At 40.0% G+C, this 22,918-nt stretch overlaps 2 protein-coding genes across 2 annotated transcripts; both read left to right on the top strand.

Moving 5' to 3' along the window:
• The first annotated feature begins 3,492 nt into the window (after nucleotides 1-3,492).
• LOC122690087 (allergen Bos d 2-like) lies at nucleotides 3,493-8,045 on the top strand. Its single transcript, XM_043897051.1, is given in 6 exon segments — nucleotides 3,493-3,589; nucleotides 4,053-4,206; nucleotides 4,400-4,470; nucleotides 6,657-6,764; nucleotides 7,739-7,840; nucleotides 8,009-8,045. Coding segments are annotated over 6 exon segments (534 nt in total). The 5' UTR covers nucleotides 3,493-3,507; the 3' UTR covers nucleotides 8,026-8,045.
• An 8,519-nt stretch (nucleotides 8,046-16,564) lies between these two features.
• LOC122690085 (allergen Bos d 2-like) lies at nucleotides 16,565-22,296 on the top strand. The gene is made up of 7 exons (XM_043897048.1): nucleotides 16,565-16,719; nucleotides 17,260-17,399; nucleotides 17,596-17,666; nucleotides 18,974-19,081; nucleotides 21,117-21,218; nucleotides 21,388-21,424; nucleotides 22,095-22,296. Exons 1-6 carry the CDS (start codon nucleotides 16,639-16,641, stop codon nucleotides 21,402-21,404), a joined length of 519 nt encoding a protein of 172 aa, XP_043752983.1. The 5' UTR covers nucleotides 16,565-16,638; the 3' UTR covers nucleotides 21,405-21,424; nucleotides 22,095-22,296.
• Nucleotides 22,297-22,918: the final 622 nt, after the last annotated feature.

The raw sequence follows: 22,918 nt of genomic DNA, 5'->3' as shown, positions 1-22,918 counted from the left end.
GTGCTGGTGTCATCCTGGAAGCAAACTGCCCAAGCGAGTATCATTTAGAGAGTGGCTGTCCACAGGTTCTTTAATCTAGTTTGCCTGATGCATGGACAGGTAGGAGGATGGTTAAAAGAACCTGGTGTCAGGGCCTACATGTAAGGCAAAAATCTCATACGTTGCACTGAGTGTACTTATAACCTAAAAGCAAAATTGAACTGGAGAGACAAATTTGGGAGGGATCCTTGAGTGGGGTAGAAGATGAAAATTGGCTCCTGATGAAATTTTTTTCGTTAAAATTAAGTAAAATATAAAAGAAACCATGGTAATGATGGTTTAGTCACTAAGTCATGTCCAGCACGTGTGACCCCAGGGACTGTAGCCCGCTAGGCTCCTGTCTGCATGAGATTCTCCATGCAAGAATACTGAAGTTGGCTGCTATTTCCTTCTCCAGGGGATCATCCCAAGATCCCAAGTCAAGGATGGAATCTGCACTCATCTGCAGGTGGATTGTTTACCACTAGCAACACCTGTGAAGCTCAAAGAAGGCATAGGAAATATCCATATCCATATATATATGTGTATACACACACACACACACACACACACACACACACACGTTTGTATTTCTTATTCTATTTATATTTATATGCATCAGTTCTGCTCAGCCGCTCAGTCATGTCCGACTCTTTGCAGCACCATCAACTGCAACCAGCCAGGCCTACCAGTCTTTCATCACAGTCCAGAGTTTGCTCAGACTCATGCCCACTGACTTGGTGATGCCATCCTCTGCCGTCCACTTCTCCTCCCACTTTCAATCTTTCCCAGCATCAGGGTCTTTTCCAATGAATCAGCTCCTCACATCAGGTGGCCACATTAGCAGAGTTTCAACCTCAGCATCAGTCCTTCCAATGTATATTGAGGAATAATTTCCATTAGGTTGACTGGTTGGATCTCCTTGCAGGCCAAGGGACTCTCAAGAGTTGGAGAAGTCCAACACTACAGTTCAAAAGCATCAATTCATCAGTGCTCAGCCTTCTCCATGGTCCAACTCTCACATCCATACATGACTCCCGGAAAAATCACAGCTCTTAGTAGACGGACCTTTGTTGAAAAAGTAATGTCACTGCTTTTTACTATGCTTTCTAGCTCGGTCATAGCTTTTTCTCCCAAGGAGCAAGTGTCATTTAATTTCATGGCTGCAGTCACCAGCTGCAGTGATTTTGGAGCCCAAGAAAATAAAGTCTCTCACTGTTTAGATTGTTTTCCCTCTATTTGCCATGAACTGATGGGACCAGATGCTGTGATGTTAGTTTTTGAAGGTTGAGCTTTAACACAGCTTTTTCATTCTCCTCTTTCACCCTCCTCAAGAGGATCTTTAGTTTCTCTCACTTTCTGCCATAAGGGTGGTGTCTTCTGCATATCTGAGGTTATTGATATTTCTCCAGGAAATTTTGATTCCAGCTTGTGCTTTATCCAGCCCAGGTTTTCACATAATGTACACTGCATATAAACTAAATCAGCAGGGTGACAATATACAGCCTTGATGTACTCCTTTCCCAACTTTCAACCAGTCTGTTGTTCTATGTCCGGTTCTAACTGTTGCTTCTTGACCTGCATACGGATTTCTCCGGAGGCAGGTGCGTGGTGTGGTGTTCCCATCTCTTGAAGAATTTTCCACAGTTTGTTGTGATCCACATAGTCAAAGTCTTTAGCGTAGTCAATAAAGCAGAAGTAGATGGACTTCCCTGTAGCTCAAACAGTAAAGAACCTTCCTGCAATGTAGCAGACCAGGGATCAATCCCTGTGTTGAGAAGATCCTCTGAAAGCGGGAATGGCAATCCACTCCAGTATTCTTGGCTGGAGAATTCCATGGACAGAGAAGCCTGGCAGGCTATAGTCCGTGGGGTCGCAAAGAGTCAGGCCCGACTGAGCAACTAACACACACACAGATGCTTTTCTGGATCTCTCTTGTGTTTTTGATAATCCAATGGATGTTGGCAATTTGATTTCTTATTCCTCTGCCTTCTCTAAATTCGGCTTGAACATCTATATATGTATACACACACACATACACACATCTGTTATATCCATACACAAATCAGTGGAACACTTGGTAACCATAAACATGTGAAGTTTAAAGTAATGTAGATGGACTTTTAGGGTATTATGCTAAGTGAAATAAGTCAGATGGAGAAAGACAAATACTGTATGACATGGCAAATGACTGTGACAGTTTATGACTCTATGAATCATAACATGTTAAGATGTTTTTAAGCCCACAGACAAATAAGATGAAGAAAAAAATAAAAGAATGGATAGCCAAAGGGTTGTAATCTACTTCAGTTCAGTTCAGTTCAGTTCAGTCACTCAGTCGTGTCCGACTCTTTGAGACTCTATAGACTGCGGCACACCAGGCCTCCCTGTCCATCACCAACTCCCGGAGCTTACTCAAACTCAAGTCTATCGGGTCGGTGATGCCATCCAGCCATCTCATCCTCTGTCGTCCCCTTCCCCTCCTGCCCCCAATCCCTCCCAGCATCAAGGTCTTTTCCAATGAGTCAGCTCTTTGCATCAGGTGGACAAAGTACTGGAGTTTCAGCTTCAACATCAGTCCTTCCAATGAACACCCAGGACTGATCTCCTTCAGGATGGACTGGTTGGATCTCCTTGCCATACAAGGGACTCTCAAGAGTCTTCTCCATTCTACTTACATGTGCAAAATAAAAAATAAAACAAACTCCAGAATATAACAAGAAAAGATACAGAGAAGAAACTAGTGGTGATATCAGTGGGGTGAAGAAAAATGGTAGGTTAAGACCGAAGGAGTGGAATAAGAGGTACAAACTACTATGTTAAAATAAATAATGTATAAATATATATTATAAAACACAGGCAATAAAAAAGCCTACATATTTATAACTTCCAAAGGAGCAATAAAATTATGAATACCTATATGGTATACCTATAACAAAAAATATTGTACCTCAAATATATTTCAATGTCAATATAAAAAAAATACAGACCCCTCTGAGGAACGCCCTGATAACTGATTCCTGGTAGAAACAACACATACTGATTTTCTTAAACTAGACGGTGCCATCTTTACTTTTAGAAAATAAGCTTAAACAGACCTCTTCAACATGAGAGAAATAACACACAGGTTGAGGATGTGTGTCTTGGACTCTTTGAGGACAGACAAGAATATAAATATCACTGTCCTGGAAATACCTCAAGTTCTCTGAGTCCTTATTTACTCTGAAGACTTAATGTCCAGATCCAACTGCGGCTTCTCTAAAAATAAATCTCTCTATGAGAGCCACAGAAAACCACTAAAAAAGCTCAGCTGCCATCCAGGATGTCAGAAGATGACGTCTATGGAACCACATCGCTTGATTAACCACTGTGTGATCATTATGCATTCTGCCAAGACACGTATCCTATAAAGAGTGCAACAATTCAAAACCTATCCAACAACTGGGATGCGTTCAGCTTCCCTAGAAGAAGGACCACAAGGGTCACAAGATGAAGGTTGTGTTCCTGACTCTCCTCTTTGGTGTGGTTTGCGGGGCCCAGGAAACTCCAGCTGAGATAGACCCCCTCAAAGGTACCCAGAAGGAGGTGATCTCCTGGAAGGTCTTGCTTGTTTGAGTGTGTGTGTCTGTGTGTGTAGTTGTTTTTGTGTACATGTAAGAGATAAGCTCATTTATATGGATGATCACATTGTATCACGGACTGTGGTCCAGTGAGCAAAATACAACCCTTTGTTTAACCGGTCTTTTATTTTTTCTTCATCTTATTTGTCTCTAGGCTAAAAAAAAAAAATTAACACACTATCATTCAGAGAGTCATGACCAGTCATGACATGTTTTATTTCAAAAAACCCTGAACTGTACGTTTTCTGCTCCAATAGGAATCATGAATTCGTGTCATGTTATTCAACAAGGTAGAGGGGAGAACTCTGCTTAATAAGGTTGAATTTACTTCTCTTCTGTGTGAAATGCAGAAGCTAAAGGTGGCGCTGGGTACTGGTGAGTAACCAAAAAAGATATTGACTGATGTTTATGGAGACCTTCCTCCTTAGATTCCAGGAGAGTGGCGTACCATTTACTTAGCTGCGGATAACAAGGAGAAGATTGTGGAAGGGGGCTCACTGAGGGGCTACTATCGTCAGATTGAATGTATCAACGACTGCGAATACCTCTCCATTGCAGCTTATGACAAGTAAGCATGACATCCTCCCCACAATGGAAAGCAAGGAAACTGTTGATGGTGGACATGGGGTCCAGGCTCCAATGTGCAGTGAAAGGCGTGGGTCATGACTGCAAAGTTGAGGGTGCAAACTCTATTCAAGGGCATCCTCAAGGGCTGGGTAATGGATGGAGAGCAAGGAATGTCTTGTTTCTTGGTTTTTCAGGGACGATGGCACATGCCTGTTACTCAAAGAAGTAGCAAAGAGAAAAGAAGGCTATGTTTACGTCATAGAATGTGAGTATTCCAGCTTTTGGGATGGGCTGTCTTCCCCAAACCGTGGAACGTGTTCAGTTCGATAGCCTCGATTCCATCAAAGACAACTAGACGTCTGGATGGGTGGACTGCTTCCGCTACTCATTACCAATGCAATCTTGGAAGAGCCATTTAACTTTTCAGCAATCAATTCTGTCCCACAACACCAGGGTGAGGTCCAAGGGTGGAATGTGGCCATTGATGGGCTCTGGGAAAAAGCCCCAGAATGGTGACTATACTTGTTCCCTGGGCATGGTGAAGTGCGAAAGATTATATATATATTACATATATATATGTACATATATACATATATGTATATGTATACATACACAATACACATATACATATATGTATATACATATATAACATATGTGTATGTATATATGTATATACACATACACACATACATATATATACACACATATATGTGTGTATGTATGTACATATAATATATATTATATAATTTATATTATATAATTATATATTATATTATATATATAATATATATATTATATATTAATATAAAAATGTTAAAAACATTAATTTGGGGGTTTTCCCCTATTCTATATATACATATATAATTCTATATATATATAATTATGTAATTATATTCTATAATATATATAAAATTATATATATTATATATATAATTATATTCTATAATATATATAAAATTATATATATTATATAATATATATATTATATATTAATATAAAAATGTTAAAAACATTAATTTGGGGGTTTTCCCCTCTTCTATATAATATATATAAAATTATATATCATATAATATATATGTATATATATCATATATATACATACATATATATTATGTACATATATGTATGTGTGTATATATGTATGTATGTATATGTATATATATTATATATGTATGTATGTATGTATCTATATGTATATGTGTATACATATATATAATTATTCTAAGATTATAAAGACTCAAAATATTTTTTTATTTCACCTACATGATCAAATTTGCTTAAAATGAAGAAATTTCTTAAACGTTAAAAGTTCTTTATTAGTAGCTGTAGTAAGTAGAACATGATTAATTTCAAGTCCCAAAATGAGAACGGCTAAAATAAGAGCTCTGCAATGCAGGAGACCCAGGTTCAATACCTGGGTTGGGAAGTACCCTGGAGAAGGAAATGACTACCCACTCTAGTCTTGCCTGGAGAATCCCATGGACAGGAGAGTCTGCTGGGTGACAGGCCGAGGTTCACAGATGTCAGACACGACTGAGTGATTTTTTGCTTCACTTCAAAATAAGAGCAAAAATTTTAAACTAATTTTTACATATACTGAAAGTGATTTTAGCATAGACTTTGATCTCCACAGTTTGAAACAACAAGAAATATTTCTCAAATATAATATCAACACATAAGTTGAAAGGGGCACTCACATAGATTTCTATCTCTGTAGTTAACAATAATATGAAATGATTCTCAAATGTTAATATAAACACTGTAACATTACATGAAGTGATCACATGTCCATGGGTTTCATCTTCATTGAAAACATATACAACAGAGCACTCTCATCCTGGTCTGCTGCAAGTATTTCAATTTCAACTGTGGGCATGCAGCCACAGAATCTAATCTGCAATCATTAAAGAGTATATATGCCCAACGTTAGGCAACAGGCTAACTTGTACCTCTTTTGTTACTTCTTGTGCTAAGAAACAACTCTGGATTATGCAGTACCTTTCATTTTACTAAGATTCATTTAATTATTTAGAATTCCTTTCTAACCGTGACTGTACTTGCAAACGGGGTCACAAAATTCCTGAAAATGTACCAGTCAGCTCTTGTGAGCCAGTATGAGATGGTTGAGGTTCAACTCACACTATAGTTGCAACAATCAACTTTGCTATCGTTCACAGAAGGCTCACTATAGAAGACTGGAAGTCTTAAAGATCTTCAAGAGAGCGGTGTGTGGACAGGGCATCCCTACTTCACTAGTTGTGTTAAAGACTCTAACAATGCACCACTAGAAATGCCATTGAGACAGAGTTTACCATCAGAGGGAAAATGGATGATAGAGAGCATGTGAAGAATAAGACATGTTCAGCTGAAAAGGAAAGAAGTTAATCATACTGAGGTTTGAATGTTTGTTCTTGTTTTGTTTTTTGGTGTTTTTTTTTTTCCCTGTCACAGACGCAGGTGCAAATACTTTGGAACTGATTCATGTATCAGAAAACATGCTGGTGACTTATGTTGAAAACTATGATGGGGAGAAGATCACAAAAATGACTGAAGGTCTTGGTAAGTCCTGTAGCTTATGCAGATGAGCTCATACGATCAGTACTTTTATACTAAGAAGAGAGGCACACACCTTACAATAGGGCTTCACTGGGGGCTCAGATGGGAAAGAACCCACACCCAATGCAGGAGACCTGGGTTTGATCCCTGGGTAGGGAAGATCCCATGGAGGTGGGCATAACAACCCACTCTAGTATTCTTGCCTGGGAAATCCCCACGGACAGAGGAGCCTGGCGGGCTACAGTCCATGTAGTAGCAAAGAGCTCACAGGACTATGACCCAGAACAGTATCTATTGTCCTTGGGGAGGAATTACAGGTCCTTTTCTTTGCTTCATGGCTACATTATTATTATTTGGTCTCTTGACTGTTTTCCTTTGCTTTCCCACATTCTCATTTCTCTGATTAAACTTATGCTTTGACCTAAATACTTCACAGACAAAAGGCAGGCCAGAAACATGGTGTGTGGGGCAAGGAACACAGGGTCCTGTTCCGTCTCACTAAGATGAGTGTGGTTTTGAAACTTCCCCATCATTCCTGCACCCATCCATTTCATAAGCGTTCATGAAAACCCCAGGGATGGACTTCTAGAATGCAGACAAAGTGGACAGGAAGAGATAGAGTTGGGAGGAATTCTGAGTCTCAGACTCACCATGACCTTCTTTGATGTCCCATGAAAGACTGTATCTCACAGCGGGATGCCTAAGGTCTCAGCTGAATGATTAGTTGTTCTCTGAACTGGAGTGTAATGACATGTTAACTATGTGGACTATCTACCCGCTGGACACATCTGAAGACCTGTGTGCACACTCAGGCACGTCTGTAGAAAAACAGCTGGAAAGCAGGGTTTAAATGATGGTGGAGGGCAGTGGTATTGGTGAGTCTTACTGGACACTACGGGAACGAGCCAGGTGGCACTCTATAACCTATAAAGGATTCTAATGCACACGTCTTCTGCTCTCTTTGCTATGAAATCCAGGCAAAGGAACCAGCTACACTCAAGAAGAACTTCAGAAGTATCAGGAACTGAACAGTGAAAGGGGGATTCCAACTGAAAATACAGATAATGTCATAGAAACAGGTAAAGCCCCAGACAATGACAGGTATCCAAAATGAAAGACATCACTAGAACATTCAATTCAAATTACCTATTGGCAGAGATGTCTTTAATAAGAACTGTTTTGTAATAATCTTTTGAAACATAGGCATGTCAATGATCATTTTCCCCCTTATTCATTCTCTTTCACAGACAGTTGTCCTCCATAAGAACAGTGAAGAGTGGTTGGGTGAGTAGAAATATGACACATACAACCTATTTTTCTCTCAGTAGGTTAACACTTTGGGGGAAGGGGGCTTACTGCTTTAAGAATGGGATACATACATAGTGGAATATTACTCACCCAGGAAAACAAAAGAAATAGTGTCATTTGCAGCAACATGGATGAAGCTAGAGATGATTTTACTAAGCAAAGTAACTCAGAAAGAGAAAGGCAAATATCATATGCTATCATTTCCATGTGGAATCTAAAATACGATTCAAATGAACCATTAAAAAACAGAGACAGACTCAAACACAGACAAAATTAATGGTTACCAAAGGGGAAGCAGGCAGGCAAGGGGTAGATTCGGAGTTTGAGATGAGCAGATACACACTAAAATATATAAAATAAACAACAAAGACCAATTGGAGAGAGCAGAGAACTATACTCAATGTCTTCTAATAACTTTAAGAAGAAGAATGAAAACAGGTATACACATACCTAAACATATATGTAACTGACGGCTTCCCAGGTGACTCAGAGTTCCAGAATCTGCCTGCCAATGCAGGAGACACAGGAGACGTGGGTTCATCCCTGGGTCAGGAAGATCCTTGGTTCAGGTACCCCACGCCAGTATGCTTGCCTTGATAATCCAATGGACAGAGGAATCTGGGAATCTATAGTCCATATGGCCACAGAAGAGTGGGACACAACCCAGAGAGAAAACAACAACAAATGTATAAATGAATCACTTTGCTCTATACCTGAAACTAACACAACATTGAACAGCAACTGCATTTCAATAAAAATTAATTTTAAAAAATGGGATGAAAAAACACTTCACCATGTCAAGTGTCAAAAGCTTGGGCTTCCTTAGTCTTTAGATTAGAATATCTAAACCCTGACATCGGTCTAGAATCCACAGTGAGATGCTTTACAGACAATAGAGGTGGTGGGAAACCCTGAGCTATAAGATAGGATGATCGCTGGGGAATGCCACTATGAATGAATGACCCTGCAGTCACAACACATGCATGATGATAAAGGATATCACAGAAGATATAAGTGGCACAGGTCACAGAGCATATAGTCTCCTACATCTCAGAGCTGTGAATGCATAACGTAGTAACTCTCAATATCAGAACTGGTACTGGACTGTTCACAGCTGGTTTCACCAGGTGGTAATTCTACAGTACCCCCAGGGATACACACACAAGACAAACTTCTGTGAAATGGGTCTTGCAGGAAAACTTCTCCACTGCTTTTCCATCAGCAACTGGTTCTACTCTTTCTTTCATGCTCTAGCCAATATCATATTAATAATCATCAGCTCAACAACTTTTTCCATTTTTGCATGCTTAAAGAAAAACATGGAGTAAGAATGTCAGCAGCATTGAAGCACTCATGTGTCCCAATCATCCAGATGAAGATAGGAGACCTTTTCCTTGAAATCATCATTGCTTCTATCCCAGGAAATCATGACCCTGAACCCAAGGCTTTCCCACTATGAATATCCTTTGCTCTAGCTGATGTGACTGAACTGTTCAATAAATTGATTAATGCACATATTCATAGTGAACAAAGGTTCTATGTTTTCAAGTACTCAAAACATGTAAATTCAACCATGCAGAAAATCGAGTGTACAATGAAGGAGGAAATAACTCTGTTCACGATGCACGGTGTGAATCCTGAAAGTGTTTCTGCAAAACAACAGAAGGTAGTTTTTATATGGTGAAATGAGGTTCCAATCAGATGTCACACGAGAAAGAGAACTGGGGAGTCAGACACCTTCAAGTAGAATCTCAGCTGTACTAAGGGGAGCTTGAAAACAACTCAGTGATGATGTTAGGCAGCATTCATCTGCTGTGGGGTTGCAGGAGGTGGTAAGGTTTGCAGAATGCAGTCTTACATGGCTTCCAGGGGTTGCAGTAGTAAATATATATACACCAAAAATACCTACCAATGCAGGAGACACAAGAGACACAGGTTCAATCCCTGGGTAAAGAAGATGCCCAGAGGAGGACATGGAAATCCAATCCAGGATTCTTTTTTTAAATTATTCATATATTTTGTTTATTCAATAAGTGTTGATAAGATCTTTTCTTTTTATTTATTTATTTAATTTCAGGCTAATTACTTTACATTGTGTAGCGGTTTTGCAATACATTGACATGATTCAGCCATGGGTGTCCATTTGGCCGCCATTCTGAACCCCCTTCCCACTTCCCTCCCCATCTCATTGCTCACGGTCATCCCAGTGCACCAGCCCTGGGCACCCTGTCTCATGCATCAGACCTGGAATGGTCATCTATTTCACATGTGATAATATACATGTTTCAGTGCTATTCTCTCAAATCACCCCACCCTCGCCTTCTCCCACAGAATCCACAAGTCTCTCCTTTACATCTGTGTCTCTTTTGCTGTCTTGCATACGCTCATCGTTACCATCTTTCTAAATTCCATATATATGCATTAACATACTGTATTGGTGTTTTTCTTTCTGTTTATTTCGCTCTGTATAATAGGTTCCAGTTGCATCCACCTCAGTAGAACAGATTCAAATGTATTCTTTTCAGTGGCTAATAATATTCCATTGTGTATATGTACCACAGCTTTCTTATCCATTCGTCTGCTGATGGACATCTAGGTTGCTTCCATGTCCTGGCTATTGTAAACAGTGCTGTGATGAACAGTGGGGTACACATGTCTCTTTCAATTCTGGTTTCCTCAGTGTGTATGCCCAGGAGTGGGATTGCTGGGTCACATGGCAGTTCTATTTCCAGATTTTTAAGGAATCTCACACAGTGGCTGCACTAGTTTGCATTCCTGGCAGCAGTGTAAGAGGGTTCCCTTTTCTCTGTACCCTCTCCAGCATTTATTGTTTGTAGACTTTTTGAGGGTGGCCATGCTGACTTCCGTGAGATGGTTCCTCACTGTGCTTTTGATTTGCATTTCTCTAATAATGAGTGATGTTGAGCATCTTTTCATGTGTTTGTTAGCCATGTGCATGTCTTCTTTGGATAAATACCTGTTTAGTTCTTTGACCCATTTTTTGATTGGGTCGTTTATTTTTGTGGAATTGAGCTTCAGGAGATGCTTTTATATCTTTGAGATTAATTCTTTGTCAGTTGCTTCATTTGCTATTATTCTCTCCCCTTCTGAAGGCTACCTTTTAACCTTGCTTATAGTTTCCTTCTTTGTGCAAAAGCTCTTAAGTTTAATTAGGTCCCATTTGTTTATTTTTGCTTTTATTTCCATTACTCTGGGAGGTGGGTCATAGAGGATCCTGCTATGATTTACATCAGAGAGTGTTTTGCCTATGTTTTTCTCTAGGAGTTTCATAGTTTCTGGTCTTACGTTTAGATCTTTAATCCATTTTGAGTTTACTTTTGTGTATGGTGTTAGAAAGTGTTCTAGTTTCAACCTTTCCAAGTGATTGACCAGTTTTCCCAGCACCACGTGTTAAAGAGATTGTTTTTTCTCCATTGTATATCCTTGCCTCCTTTGTTGAGGATAAGGTGTCATAGGTATGTGGATTTATCTCTGCGCTTTCTATTTTGTTCCACTGATCTATATTTCTGTCTTTGTGCCAGTACCATACTGTCTTAATGACTGTAGCTTTGTAGTGTAGTCTGAAGTCAGGCAGGTTGATTCCTCCAGTTCCATTCTTCTTTCTCAAGATTGCTTTGGCTATTCGAGGTTTTTTATATTTCCAAACAAATTGTGAAATTATTTGTTCTAGTTCTCTGAAAAATACCATAGTGGCTGGATAGGGATTGCATTGAATCTATAGATTGCTTTGGGTAGTATACTCATTTTCACTCTAGTGATTCTTCTGATACAAGAACATGGTCTATTTCTCCATCTATGTGTGTCCTCTTTGATTTCTTTCATCAGTGTTTTATAGTTTTCTATATATAGGTCTTTTGTTTCTTTAGGTAGCTTTATTCCTAAGTATTTTACGCCTTTTGTTGCAATGGTGAATGGAGTTGTTTTCTTAATTTCTCTTTCTGTTTTCTCATTGTTAGTGTATAGGAATGCAAGGGATTTCCGTGTGTTAATTTTATATTCTATAACTTTAATATTTATTGATTAGCTCTAGTAATCTTCTGGTGGAGTACTTAGGGTTTTCTATGTAGAGGATCATGTCATCTACAAACAGTGAGAGTTTTACTTCTTCTTTTCCAATCCGGATTCCTTTTATTTCTTTTTCTTCTCTGATTGCTGTGGCCAAAACTTCCAAAACTATGTTGAATAGTAGTGGTGAGAGTGGGCACCCTTGTCTTGTTCCTGACTTTAGGGGAAATGCTTTCAATTTTTCACCATTGAGGATTATGTTTGCTGTGGGTTTATCATATATGGTTTTTATCATGTTGAGGTATGTTCCTTCTATGACTGCTTTCCAGACGGTTTTTATCATAAATGGATGTTGAATTTTGTCAAAGGCTTTCTCTGCATCCATTGAGATAATCATACGGTTTTTATCTTTCCACTTGTTAATGTGGTGTATCACACTGATTGATTTGCAGATACTGAAGAATCCTTGCGTTGCTGGGATAAAGCCCACTTGGTCATGATGTATGATCTTTTTAATATGTTCTTGGATTTTCTTGCCTAGAATTTTGTTCACGATTTTTCCATCTATGTTCATCAGTGATACTGGCCTATAGTTTTCTTTTTCTCTTCTTCTTTTTTTTATGGTATCTTTGTCTGGATTTGGTATCAGGGGGATGGTAGCCTCATAGAATGAGGTCGGAAGTTAACCTTCCTCTGCAATTTTCTGGAAGACTTTGAGTACATGTTAGCTCTTCTCTAAATTTTTGGTAGAATTCAGCTGTGAAGCCATCTGGACCTTGGCTTTTGTTTGTGCCCACTCCAGTATTCTGCCCTGGAGAATCCCATGGACAGAGGAACCTGGCAGCCTACAGTCCATGGACTGGCAAGAGTTACGACATGATTGATGAACTGAGCACACAAACACACATGCAACAAAAGTGAACAGTGTTCACTAAAGAAAGGGCAACGATGGTGTTTACAAATCACGGGGTCTGTGGTGTCCGACTAGGGGGAGCTCCTCTCCAGCTCAAACCCCACAAGCAGAGGTCTTGCTGCAGATGTAGGTGCAGAGTTGCCTAAAGTTCTTCAGAAATGTTCCTCATCAGACATTGTTCAAAGTAATAGTCATTGGTTGCTGCCAACTGATGGGCAAAAGGAGCATCATGGGTACCCCACAGGTCATGACACTGGACTAGACAAAACACCAGGAAAAATGTGTAAGGGAGATGGGAAAGATGAGGCACTCCACTCTGGAGAGCGCTGGTAGGCTCCTGAGGATGTGGAAGGCTGGTGCACCTGAAATGCTGTGGAGTGAGAGGAAAGAGAGAACAGGGCACTGGTCACATACCCTGCCAGGGCTCACGGTGAGCTGCATGCACCATGAATGCACATTCCAACCACACTCTGGTCTCCAAGGTCAGGATATTGATGTCCGTTGACTTGAGTTGTTGACAGAAAACGCAACAATAGTGGTTGACGACTAAGTTATGTCCCCGTCGTGGATCACCGCCTAGTGTGGTGAAGGGGCTGGCATAACTCAGGGAAGCTATGAGTCATTTCATGTAGGGTCACCCAAGACAGATGGGTCACAGTGTAGAGTTCTGACAGAACGTGATCCACTGGAGGAGGGAGTTGCAAACCACTCCAGTACTCTTGATGTGAGAACCCCACAAGCTGTGTAAATTGGCAAACAGTTATGACACTGAAATATGACCTCCCCTGCCCCCCAGGATGGAATGTGTCCAATACTGCTACTAGGGAAGAGTGGAGGACAGCTACTAGTAGCCCCAAAGAATGAAGTGATGCTCACTAAGGTCTCAACCAAGCAAGCCAGCCTAACACAAGAACTAAAACTAAGAAACAGAAAAATTAACTGAGCAGAAGGGCTTCCCTAGGGGTCCAGTGGTTCAGAATCCACCTGCCAGTGCAGGGGCCACACAGGGAATCTTGATCCTGGAAGATCCCACAAGCTGTAACAACAACAAAGGCTACACAAACTCTGCCTGTGCTCCAGAGCCTGAGCAAGAAAACCACCACAATGACAAGCCCCGAGGCCATAACTAGCAAAAGGCAGAACACAGCACGTAAGACCAAGCGTGTGCTGTAAAACTGCGGGAAAAAAAAAAAAAAAAAAACCCTTAGAAGAAGTTTTAAGAAGTGTGACCCCTGAGATACCCCATGAAAATACTTTTTAAAAAATTCTGAGGGAAACAGCTGCCATTTGAATAATGAAAACAACATAAGGAAGCAGGCAGGAAATATGAACCATTAAAAAATTTTTATCTGAAAAATTATTTTAAAGGCTCTCTATCCAGTTGACAAAATATCAAATCCTGGGGAAGAGGGATCCTCTAGCACAAGTGTTTTAAGTTTAATGCGTGTGGATATACCAACTCTTAGAAGTTTGCAGGGAGTTAAGGAGCAGGAAGGTAGAGTCAAAGAAGAAATGTCACTGGTGATTTCCATAATACACAAGTGAACTAACACATCAGTTACTCACTTTACCCCATGCGTTTGTGTGTGTGTGTGTGTGTGTGTATGAGATAAAGACACTTAAAAGTTCTGCTCTAAGAGACTGACAGGTTATATGTGCAATCTTATTTGTCATAGTCACCATGCTGTTCATTACATGCTTCTTTACATCACAAGAGCTTCTTAAGTAATTATAACTAAACAGGAAAAAACACACCAAAAAAAAAAAAAAAAAGCAGTAGAACTTAAGTCAGTTAAACTCTTATGTTTGAAACTGAGTATCTTCTTATGTTGATAACTCTGCAGCCAGCATGGACTCAGGGATTATTTCCTTTGGCTCCGAAATGTAGCAAAATTAATGCCTTGCTCTTTCAGACACCCTTTGTGAAAATCAAAAGAAATATGCACTGCTCTAATGATCCATAAATCGATGAAAATTCTATTTTCCCAAGCTTGTGAATCGTGAATGCTTTGCTTGTGACACAAACTTGTTGAAGGCCACGCATGGGATCTTCATGTGCTAACTCTCTTTAACACTTCCCAAAGAGAGAACAAAGATTGGGGAAATACAAACCAAAATACAAACAAATCTGCTCTTGGGGAAGGGACAGGAATAACAGACAAACATATTTTGGATACACTTACAAAGGAAATTCAGAAGAGAATAATAATCTTATAAGGAAAATTGCTGGAGAAATTGGGAATTCATATGACAAAAAAATATAAATAACTTCAACTGTTTCTTTGATCCCCATTTTACAACTAACACAGAGAGACTCAAAGACATATATTTAAGATCCAAAGCAAGAAAGACTCTAGAGGTAAACCACAGGTGGACACTCTGTGACCAAAGATTGGGTGATTACAGATTAGGATATACACCAAGCAGGATCCCACACTGGGAACAGAACATTAATAACTAATCTTCATTCAAAATATTTACATCTTGGAGGGACAATCTTAAGGAAACACAAGTGAAGCCAGCAACGGGGGAAAAATATTCGCACATCTCCATCTGAAAACAGACTTATATCCAGAATATGTTAAAAACCTATAAACTTCATAAAAAACAAATAATTCACACAATAATGAACAAAGGACGTCCAGAGACACCTAACAAAGAAAATAGACAAATGGCAAATCCACCACCTTATTCATCAAGGAAATGGAAAGTACTTCTGAAACTGGATACACTCACACAATTGTTACAATCTCTGAAATGAAAGCAATTGACCACACAGAGTCCTGGCAAGGATGGAGCAATGGAAATTCTCATCTCCTGTTGACAGGCATTGAACATCAGAGGCACTGAGATCCAGCAATCCAGCCCCTAGGCCCCTACCCAGGAGATAAGATGGCTCACTTCCTTACTAAATCTTGTCTATGAACATGCATTCTTCAACACTGGAATGGATGAAAGTGGGACATATCCCAATGATACAATGCAGGGGCAATGGGAAAGGAGTCTACAAAAATATACAGCTGTTTATTCAAACGAATCTGCTGAGGGAAAGAAGTCAGTAATGCACACACAAGGAGTGGAATAAGTGGTACAAAGTACATAAATAATATTCAAAGATTATTTGAAAAATAATGATTGGAAAACATAGAGAATTAAAAGGCCAATATTTTATAACTCCAAAAGGAGAAATAAAATTATGAGTACCTATATGGTACACCTGTAACAAAAAATACTGTACATCAATTATACTGCAATTTCAATATTAAAAAGAAATTATTGACCCCTCTGAGGAAGTCCCTCCTAAGTGATTCCTGGTAGAGATACCACATATTTATCTTCTTAAAACAAAGGTGCCATCATTAGTTTTAGAAAATAAGCTTAAACAGACCTCTTCTATGTGAAAGAAATAACACAGGGCTTGTATAAGAAGCACAGAATGCCAAAATGCTCAGCTGCCAACCAGGATATCAGAGGATTACGTTTAGGTCACCATGATCTGGTGATTAACCACTGTTTGATCAACATGTATTCCGCCAAGAGACGTATCCTATAAAAAGTGGAACCAATTCACAACCTCTCCAACTACCAGGACACCCTCAGCTTCTCTAGCAGGACGACAAGAGTCCCAAGATGAAGGTGGTGTTCCTGACCCTCCTCTTTGGTCTGCTTTGTGGGGCCCAGGAAACTCCAGCTGAAATAGACCCCTCAAAGGTACCCAGAATGAGCTGATCTGCTTGAAGGTCTTGCTTGTTTGATTGTGTGTGTATGCGTGTGTGCTTGTGCATGTGTGTGTGAGGTTGTGTGTGCATGTGACAGAGATATCTTTGTGTACATGTATGACCAGACTGTAAGACTTCTGTGGCTGACGTATCTATGTGAATGTAATATGTCTTTGGTATTTTTCATTTATCATATTCATCTGAAGGTAAAACAGACAAACAAGTAAAAAAGCCTAACAAGCTAACATTCAGAAAGATATGAACTGTCACAATCTTCACTGGCATTGTTTCAGCTATTTCAAAAAACTCTGGATTGTCTGTAAAAAAAGTCTGAATTCTATGCTTTGTGCTCCAGTAGGAAAGATGATTTCATGTCGTGTTATTCAGCAAGGTAGGGGGTGGAACTCCTCTTTGCTTAATAAGATTCAATTCACTTCTCCTCTGTGGTAAATGCAGAAGCAAAGGTAGTGCTGTGCATTGGTGAGTAACCAGAAAAGAGACTGACTGACATTGATGAAGACCTTCTTTCTAGGTCACAGGAGAGTGGCGCACCATTTATGTGGCCGCGGATAACAAGGAGAAGATTGTGGAAGGGGGCCCACTGAGGTGTTATAATCGTCAGATTGAATGCAAAAATGACTGCGAATACCTCTTCATTTCATTTTATGTCAAGTAAGCACAATCCTCCTGAACTGAGAACAAGAAGTCTGTTGGCTTCTGACATGGGGTCCGATGTCCAATGTGCAGTGAGAGGTGTGAGTCAGTGCTGTGAGGTTCAGCCCTATTCAACTCTATTCCCGGTGGGGTGTCCTCAAGCCCTGGGGAGTGAATGGTGAGGAAGGAACATCTTGTCTGTTGGGTTTTTCAGATTTGACGGCAGATGCCAGTTTTTCTCGGAAGAGCTAAAGAGACAAGAAGGAGGTATTTACATCATAGAATGTGAGTATTCCAGCTTCTCTGATGGGTGGTCTTCCCCAAACCACGGAACGTGTTTGGACTGAGAGTCTCCATTTCATCCAAAACAGCTAGATGTCTGGATTGGTGAACTATTTCCTCTACTCATTACCAATGCAACCTTGGAAAAGCCATTAATTTTTCAGCAATCAATTCTGTCCCACAACACCAGGATGACGTCCAAGGTTGCAATGTGGCCATTCATGGTCTCTGAGAAAAAGCCCCAGAACACTGACTCCTCGTGTTCCTCAGGCATGGAGAAGTGCAATTACCTCTGTAGGCTAATAACGACTGTTTCACAATTTTTGCTTTCACTTGACCTACATGATGAAATTTGTTTTGAATAAAGAAATTCTTTAAACATTAAAAGCTCCTCATTAGCAAGTTTAGTAAGTAGAACATGACTAACTTAAAGTCTAAAAATGGAAACAGTTAAAATAACGGCAAAAATTTGAAACTCATTTTTAAATAATTTGAAAGGGACTTTACCATAGACTTATCTCTATAGCTTAAAATAAGGAGAAATAATTCTCAAATATGAATAACAATACATAATTTGAAAGAGGCATTAACATAGACTGCTATCTCTGTAGTTGAAAGTGACAGGAAAAAATTTTCAAATATGAATATCAGTGCTGCAAATTTCTATTCAGTGATCAAATGTCTGTATGTTTCATTTTCATGGGGAAAAAATGTACAACTGAGCACTCTAATCTTTGTCTGATGCATTTATTTTCATTTCAACTCTGGACAAAGAGCCACAGGATCTAACCTGCAACCATTTCGGATTATATATGTCCAACATTTTGCAATAGACTAATTTATACCTCTTTTATTACAACTTGTACTAGGAAATAACTCTGGATGAGGTACTGACATTTATGTTAATATCATTCATTTAAATTTTTGAATTCCTTTCTAACCATGCTTGTGCTTGCAAACTGGGTTACAAAATTCTTAAAAATTTAACAGTCAGCTCTTGCGAGCTCGCATGAGATGGCTGAGGTTCAACACCTGCTAGAGTTGCAGTAAACAACTTTTTATCATGCACAGACTTCTCAGTCTAGAAGACTGGAAGTCTTCATCTTCAGGAGAAGGGGGTGTGGAGGAATCTTTCCTAGATCACTAACTGCTCAACTACTTCTAACAACGCATCACTAGAAATCTCAGTGAGGCAGAGTTCACCATCCAAATGAAGACTGATGATAGTATGTGAAGAATACGTGAGGCTCAAATGAAAAGAAAATAAATTAATCATATTGAAGCTTGATTTTTTTTTCTCTCTGCCACAGTCGCAGGTACAAATTATTTGCAAATCATTCATGTAACAGACAACATGCTGGTATTATATTTTGAAAACCACGATGGACAGAAGATCACAAAAATAACTGAAGGTTGCGGTACGTACTACAGCTTACCCAATACAATGCAGATGTGTTCATAATGATCAGTATTTTTACCAAAAGGAGAGAGATACACACATAACTTCTATTAGGGCTTCCCTGGTGGCTCAGATGGGAAAGAACCTACCTGCAATATGGGAGACCTGGGTTTGATCCCTGGGTTGGGAAGATTCCTTGGAGGAGGGAAAGGCAATGCACTCCAGTATTCTTGCCTGGAGAATCCCAGGGACAGAGGAGCCTGGTGGTCTATACACCATGGGGTCACAAAGAGTCGGACATGACTCAGCAACTCAGTACAGCATCTTCTATGAAGCACATTGGAACAGATGTGTGTTTACACGGAGAATTCAGACTTCATGTGACGTGAATCAGGGATATACAAAGTCTGTCTGCTAGAAAAATGAGGAAATGTGTCCACTGGGGGATTCTATCAGATGGCTTTTTTTTTTTTAACGAGATACACTCATCCCAGAGATCCAAGGAAATCTTTCAGGATGCTCCATGAGTTCCCTGCCAAGGATCACACAAACAGAGTTGCTGGGTCCTGACACCAAAGTGAAATGAGGTTTAAATCTGAGTTTAGAAAACTCACAGGTCCCGGCCATGACTGCGGTCATCTCCACGACAAATGCTTTCTCCTTTGTCACAATCATGAAAGTGCTGCCTCAGCCTGAACCCCGCGCTCTGCAAATACCACTGGATCACCCTGAAGACTGCAGAGGCAGAGTGGTCTAGAATATCAGTCATTCTGCCATCCGGCCAATCCCTTGGGTTCACTGCCACATCCCTTTATCCCCTCTGCTATCATATCCTCATCAGGGATGGGTGGGGGTGTGCCTGTTCCCTGAGGATGACAGAGCATGAGTGTTTCCCTCAGTAGCATGTGTGATGCTCTTACCAAATGTGGGATCCTGCTGCCCGCCCTTTAAAAGGCAACTAAGAGGCCAGCTTCTTAGAAAGAAAAGTCGGTTTTCGTTCAGAGGCAGACAACTGGGGGGGAGAGTGGACTTCTGTCCAAGGGCTGACTGCCCTACCCCACAACTGGCAAACAGTGGGACAAGAGCTTTTATAGACAGAGGGAGGGGGCTCCTTGCAAAAACAGAAGTCAGCTCCAAAAGTCATTTTCAAATCGGTCATCAGTGGTCTGACCAGCATCATCGTGATTGTTTTAGGCACAGTTAACCAACAATTCCCTATCTTCCCATCTCCTTGAAATCAATTCTCAGAAACATGGGAGCTTCTGTCATGGCTACAGTCTGGTCAGCCTGTATTTAACTTGTCCACCAGGTGGAGCTTTCAGCGTCTATAAGACAGCTCATGGGATATGACCCAGAAGAGTATCCACTCTCCTTGGGGAGGAAATAGGGGTCCTTGTCTATGCTTCACGACAACATTATTAATATTTCATCTCCTCTGTCTGTTTTCCTTTGCTATCCGACATTCTCAATTTTCTGATTCAACTTATTCTTTGACTAAAATCTTTCACAGACAAAAGGCAGGCTGAAAATAGCAGGGGCGGGGCAAGGAACATAAGGTGTTACACCGCCTCAATAGGATTAGTGTGCTTTTGAAAATTCCAAATCATTCCCCACCCATTCATTTCATCAGAGTTCATGAAAACCCCAGGGATGCCATTCTAGGATGTAGACAAAGTGGACAGGAAGCATTAGAATTGGGGCTGATTCTGAGTCTCAGACTTGCCACGACCTTCTCTGATGTACCATGAAAAACTGCATCTCACCGCGGCATGCTTTAAGCTCACAGCTGAATGATCTGTAGCTCACTCAGTAGTTGCAAGAACTGGAATGTGGTAACATGTCACCTATGTGGACTCTACCCTACGGACACATCTGAAGACCTCTGTGCACACTTGGGCACGTCTGTAGAAAGATAGCTGGATTTTAGGTGAGGGTGGAGGGCCGTGGTGTTGGTGAGACTTACTAGACACTACAAGAGCGAGCCTCGTGCCTCTCTATAACCTATAAAGGATTCTAACACACACCTCTTCTGCCCTGTTTGCTATGAAATCCAGCCAGAGGAACCAGTTTCACTCAAGAAGAACTTCAGAAGTATCAGGAGCTGAACAGTGAAAGGGGGATTCCAAATGAAAATATTGACAATGTCATCGAAACAGGTAAAGCCCCCGGAGGAAAACAGGTATCCAAAATGAAAACCCATCACTAGGGCATTCGATTCAAAATTCCCATGGCACAGATATCTTTTTAAAAAGCTGTGATGAAATAATCCTTGGAAACAAAGGCATGTCAATGTTCATTATTCCCCTTATTCATTCTCTTTCACAGACAACTGTCCTCCATAAGAACAGAGAACATCAGTTTGGTGAGTAGAAACATAACGCATACAACACTGAGCTGTTTTCAGTAGGTTCACTCTTTGGGGGAGGGGGGTTTCACTCTTTTAAGAATGGGATACATACAAGATGGAATATTACTCAGCCATGAAAAAGAATGAAATCATGTCATCTGTAGTAACAGGGATGGACCAAGAGATGATCTTACTAACTGAAGTCAGTCAGAAAGAGAAAGGCAAATGTCATATGCCATCACTTCCACGTGGAATCTAAAATATGATTCAAGTGAACCATTCATAAAATAGAAACAGATTCTCAAACACAGACAAAATAAATGTTTAGCAAAGGGGAAGCAGGCAAGGGGTAAATTAGGAGCTTGAGATGAGCAGATACACAGTAGAATATATAAAATAAATGACAGAGACATAGTGGATAGCACAGAGAACTATACTCAATGTATTGTAATAATTTATAAAGAAGAATCTAAAAGGTGTACATTTACATACAGACATGTATAACTGAGGCTTTGGAGGTGACTCAGTGGTCAAGAATCTTCCTGCCAAAGTGAAATGGGTCTTGTAGGAAAATTTCTCCACTGCTTCCATCAGCAACTGGTTCTACTCTTTCTTTCATGCTCTAGCCAATATCATATTAATAATCATCAGCTCAACAACATTTTCCTTTTTTTCATGCTTAAAGAAAAACATGAAGTAACAATGCAAGCAGCATCAAAGCCCTCATGTGTCCTAATCATCCAGATGAAGATAGGAGACCTTTTCCTTGAAATCATCATTGCTTCTATCCCAGGAAATCATGACCCTGAACCCAAGGCTTTCCCACTATGAATATCCTCTGCTCTAGCTGATGTGACTGAACTGTTCAATAAATTGATTAATGCACATATTCATAGTGAACAAAGGTTCTATGTTTTCAAGTACTCAAAACATATAAATTCAACCATGCAGAAAATCGAGTGTACAATGAAGGAGGAAATAACTCTGTTCACAATGCACGGTGTGAATCCTGAAAGTGTTTCTGCAAGATGAGAAAATAAACCACAAAAGGTAGTTTTTATATGGTGAAATGAGGTTCCAATCACATGTCACACAAGAAATGGAATTGGTGAGTCAGACACTTTCAAATAGAATCTCAGCTGTACTAAGTGGAGCTTGAAAACAACTCAATGATGGTGTTAAGCAGCCTTCATCTGCTGTGGGGTTGCAGGAGGTGGTAAGGATGTTGCAGAATGCAGTCTTACATGGCTTCCAGGGATTGCACTAGTAAATATATATATACCAAACATACCTACCAATTCAGGAGACACAAGAGACACAGGTTCAATCCCTGGGTCGAGAAGATGCCCAGAGGAGGAAATGGAAATCCAATCCTGTATTCTTTTTTTTTTAATTATTCATATATTTTGTTTATTCAACAGGTGTTGATAAGATCTTTTCTTTTTATTTATTTATTTATTTCAATTTTAGGCTAATTACTTTACATTGTGTAGCGGTTTTGCCATACAT

Source organism: Cervus elaphus, chromosome X (genome assembly GCF_910594005.1).
Source record: "Cervus elaphus chromosome X, mCerEla1.1, whole genome shotgun sequence".
In the NCBI taxonomy this organism is placed as follows: Eukaryota; Metazoa; Chordata; class Mammalia; order Artiodactyla; family Cervidae; genus Cervus; species Cervus elaphus.
The sequence above is the reverse complement of the archived record's forward strand: the minus strand, read 5'-3'. Positions and strand labels throughout refer to the sequence as shown.